The sequence below is a fragment of the Nicotiana tabacum genome, chromosome 8 (assembly GCF_000715075.1).
Source record: "Nicotiana tabacum cultivar K326 chromosome 8, ASM71507v2, whole genome shotgun sequence".
Classification (NCBI taxonomy): Eukaryota; Viridiplantae; Streptophyta; class Magnoliopsida; order Solanales; family Solanaceae; genus Nicotiana; species Nicotiana tabacum.
Genome location: NC_134087.1, coordinates 210,212,990 through 210,217,200, shown reverse-complemented (window position 1 = coordinate 210,217,200; position 4,211 = coordinate 210,212,990). Strand labels below are relative to the sequence as shown.

Here is a 4,211-nt window from a genome sequence, read left to right as displayed (position 1 = left end):
AATTGCTATTTGCGCACTTGCTCCGATTTGGGCGACATCAAAGACTTTCAAATATTTTCATTTATTTGAATAAGAGGACAATATAAACGCACTACATAAGGAAACCCCTCCCTCCCTCCATCCCCAAGAAAAGAAAAGAGAAAATAAAAAATAAAAAATAAAAATAAAAGAGTGATGAACTAATTAAAATGACAAGAAAGCAAACTAGACGATTCAGGAGTGAACTAATGATTGCCGCAGCCATAGTACTGGCAAACTGTTTGCATAGAAAGCAGCAATACGAGAACTAGGGTTGTAATGACCGTAAGAGACTTTCGAAATTTAAAAATATGCTTCTTGATCAATCTTTGAGCCTTGATTCTTAACATATTATCATATTTCTCGTTTACCGACTCTATGATCCTTGCTAATCTAGACTTCACCTTATGATTTCCAGTTGTTTTAGGTAGTCCATTGAAGAGATCAGCAATTTCCTCATCACTCAAACTTCCTTTTATAATCCCTGATTTCTTGAGTATTTCCACATCCTTCGATGTGTTCACAATTCCACACATCAAATCCAAATATTCCGCCACCTTAAGTGCCCCATCTTGACCAGCAACAACTGCTTCATATGCTACTAAGTTTCTCAATATCACTTCAGAATCAGAATTCAAAGTGATCTCAGGAAGATACAACGCGTGTTCACCACCTTCCTTGACAAATTTAATATTCCTGATGCCTCCTGTGAGCTTAAAATTTATTTTAGCAGTTTCGTTTAGTTGTGTCACTGATGGGGTTTTAATCTCATCTACTAAAGGCTTCTTTTTGCTGTCCATATTCTTAGACAAAACTTTGATGAGATCCCATGGCAAACCAGTAATGAAACATACAAGGCCGGGATTACCAAGAGTCGGCACGAGGCTGCCACTTTGTTTTTCCAACCAATATAACATACCTGATTCGATGATCAAATGGTGCAAAAAAGCCAGCAAATGGGGACTATTGAAGCTATGGATTATGTTTGGATCTGCCAGTTTGAGGGGAGAATGTGCCTTACAGAAGTTGTAGAACAACTCTGTAAATAAATTGCTATAAGATTGATTGATAGCCTTTTGGGTTTCAATCAGCACAAACGATGGGATTTGATTCTCTAGCATCATAACATCTTGAGCCAACTTTCTTTGTACAGCATGAACTTCTTGATCACCTGGAACATAACTGCTCAATAAATGCAACAGGTAGAGAGAATCAATGGCCAATATCCATGCTAATGTGATGCCTTCAATATCCGAGTACTTATCATAGTACCCACGAATGACTGGCACGACTGAGCACAACTTATCGATAACTTCTTCAGCAAAATGTTGGACCTGGTGATCATTCAAGCAATTTTTGGCTATGGTTTGCTTGTGCCTCTCAGTGACTAATAACTCCGGCCAGAAGTGATGGTATGGTCCGAGGCTTATTATCTGAGGGGTATAAGCTTGAGGCTTAGTTTCAGTAAGTGTTTTTGGAACTTGAAAAACACAAGGTGTAGGTTCAATATCAACTCTCAATTCTGATGTAAAAGCTCTTATAGTTTCATTGACCCAACGTTGCTCATTAACAGTAGAACCAGTAATGGATTCTGTCGTCATTTTTTTGTGAGAAGTTAAATTGAGGGCATTATATTGTACTATTTATTTGTGTGTAGCCATCCCCATTATTGACTCCATTTTGACGTCCTATATGAGTATGTCATTTGCTGACGTTTGGATAGACGTTCAAAATATTAAAGAGAACTCTTGAAAGTGGTTAGACAAGTGGGTTGGTAGTCACTCTTCACTTTCAATCAAGAGATTTTGAGTTCGAGTCGCCTCAAAAGTAAAGACAAAAACTCTTTGAGAAAAGGATGCCGGAAATCTATTGAAAACAATCTCTCTATCTTAGGGTAGGAATAAGGTTTGCGTATACATTACCTTCCCAATTCCATAAGTGAAATTATACTGAGTTATTGTTGTTGTTATCTTGACAGTGATTGGAGCCCTATTTTTGAGGAATCTTGAATTATATATACACATTGTATTTGGGCTAAGTGACATTTGAGGTTTATTACTCTGTTCGTTTCAATTTATATGAATCTATTTAACTGGGTACGGTCTTTAGGAAAAGAAAAAAAAACTTTTGCTTTTGTGATGTAAAATAATGCACATATATTATGTGTGGCTATAAATTATTATGTAAAAATAAATTATTTTCAAATAAAAAAACGAGTCCTTTTTAATACGAATTAATAAACAAATATGTTCACACAAATTCAACGGTAATAAATTGAGCACGAGTAACATGACACATTAAAATTATTGGGAGGCAAGGCCATGTGCTTTGTGATAGGGACAAACTTAGCAATTATTTCAATCAATAGTGTTGTGGGTATGTGTTTGGAATTAAAATGTGGTCTTTTTGGACTCAAAATATTTAAATATATGGAAAAAAAATTTAGTTATCAAAATATGCAAAATACGGTTTTGAACCACTTTTTATTTTAACGGTTATTTGGGACGTTAAGGTAAAATGCGGTTCAAAATTGCGTTTTACAAAAACACGATTCACAACCACGTTTTCTATTCTGTGCCTTTCTACCCATTAGCTCGGCTAGGTAAACTCCACTTCCAATTAAGAGGTTGTGAGTTCGAGTCACCCCAAGAGTAAGATGAGAAGTTCTTGAAGGGAAGGATGCCAAGGATCTATTTGGAAACAGCTTTTCTACCCGTGATAAGGGTAAGATTTGTGATATACTACCCTTTCCAGGCCCCACTAATAAAATTATACTGAATTATTGTTATTGTTGGTGTAAGGTTTTAAAGGACAATTAAAGTAGTAAAAGTTCTTACAGAACAATAGTTTTGAATTTAAAATTTAGTTTCTAAAGTTGGCACATGTGTACTATCTAGTAAAACAATTCTTATTTTAGTACGACAATACAGGTACCCATTTGATCATAATTTTTTTTTCCGGATTGAAAAAAAATATATGTTTCTCTATGAAATTTTGTAAGTTTTTGAAAATGAATTTTTCAAAAATTAAAAAGTGATTTTGACAACTTTTTCAAAATTTTCGGAATTTTTTCCACTCACAAACTGCATTAGTTTTCAAGTGAAATGCATGTTCGAATGTGATTATAAATTTCAAATTTTTAATTTAATTTTAAATACTATTTAATTTTTTTGGCTTTTATTTCTTTTTATATATAAACAATATTTAAATTTAATTTTTTTTATTTACCTCTTAATAATATGCTTTTAAAGTCGTATAACATGACCAGGAGTACAAATCTAATGATAACTTTTATTACGTGCAAAAAGTTTTTATTTATTTTATTTTTATGATAATTAAATATTGTTAACTTAAAATGGGAACCAAAATAAAATAGTTATTTATATATTCCATAATTTATGTTATAATACCTAGGTATTAATCCATGTTCAATGACGCAAACACGGTGCATTTAAGATCTGAATTTGTCGTGTTTGCAATTTAAGTTTAGAAAGTAACTAACAGAAAATGAAAGGAAAGGTGGTAATGTTACACTAAACCCGAATGGGACCCCAAACATTTAATGAGACGAAAGCTGAAAGTGTTTTGTTATCGTTTGTGTACAATATATTTTTTAATCTCATTTTACCTTAATGGTCGTTGCATATTTTGGTCATTAAATTTTTTTTCTTCATATATTTAAAAGTTTAAGTCGAAAAAGATAATATTTTTGTTCCGGATTCTTGTGAGCATTATAGTACTATTATTTATTTGTGTGTGGCCATCCCCATTATTGACTCAATTTTGAGGTCCTATATGTCATTTGATGACGTTTGGATAGACGATCAAATTCATGATTAACATTACGAGAATTTAAACAAAGCATGCCCTATTGACTCTTTCCCACTGTCTAACATTGATCGTATGATCGATGTCACGATTGACCACGAGATTCTAACTTTTCTTGATGCCTATTCTAGGTACAATCAAATTGAGTTGAACTCAGAGGATCAGAAAAAGATCTCATTTATCACTAAGTTTGGGACTTATTGTTACAACATAATGCCCTCCGGTCTAAAAAATACAGGACCTACATACCAACGACTAGTTAACAAAATGTTCGAGGAACAGATAGGTAAATTGATGAAAATTTACATTGATGATATGTTGGTTAAGTCCCTGTGGGCAAATGACCATTTAACTCATTTTCAGGA

The 4,211-nt window shown here is 33.3% G+C and overlaps 1 protein-coding gene across 1 annotated transcript; it reads right to left on the bottom strand.

Annotated features, from left to right (window-relative positions):
- Window positions 1-224: 224 nt before the first annotated feature.
- Window positions 225-1,619, bottom strand: LOC107805529 (putative UPF0481 protein At3g02645). The gene has a single exon (XM_016629587.1). The coding sequence runs from the start codon at window positions 1,617-1,619 to the stop codon at window positions 225-227; it is 1,395 nt and encodes a 464-aa protein (XP_016485073.1).
- Between the last annotated feature and the right edge of the window lie 2,592 nt (window positions 1,620-4,211).

Excerpts from the sequence above, each read along its gene's own strand:
- LOC107805529 (XM_016629587.1), bottom strand. The coding sequence starts at position 1,619 with ATGACGACAGAATCCATTACTGGTTCTACTGTTAATGAGCAACGTTGG.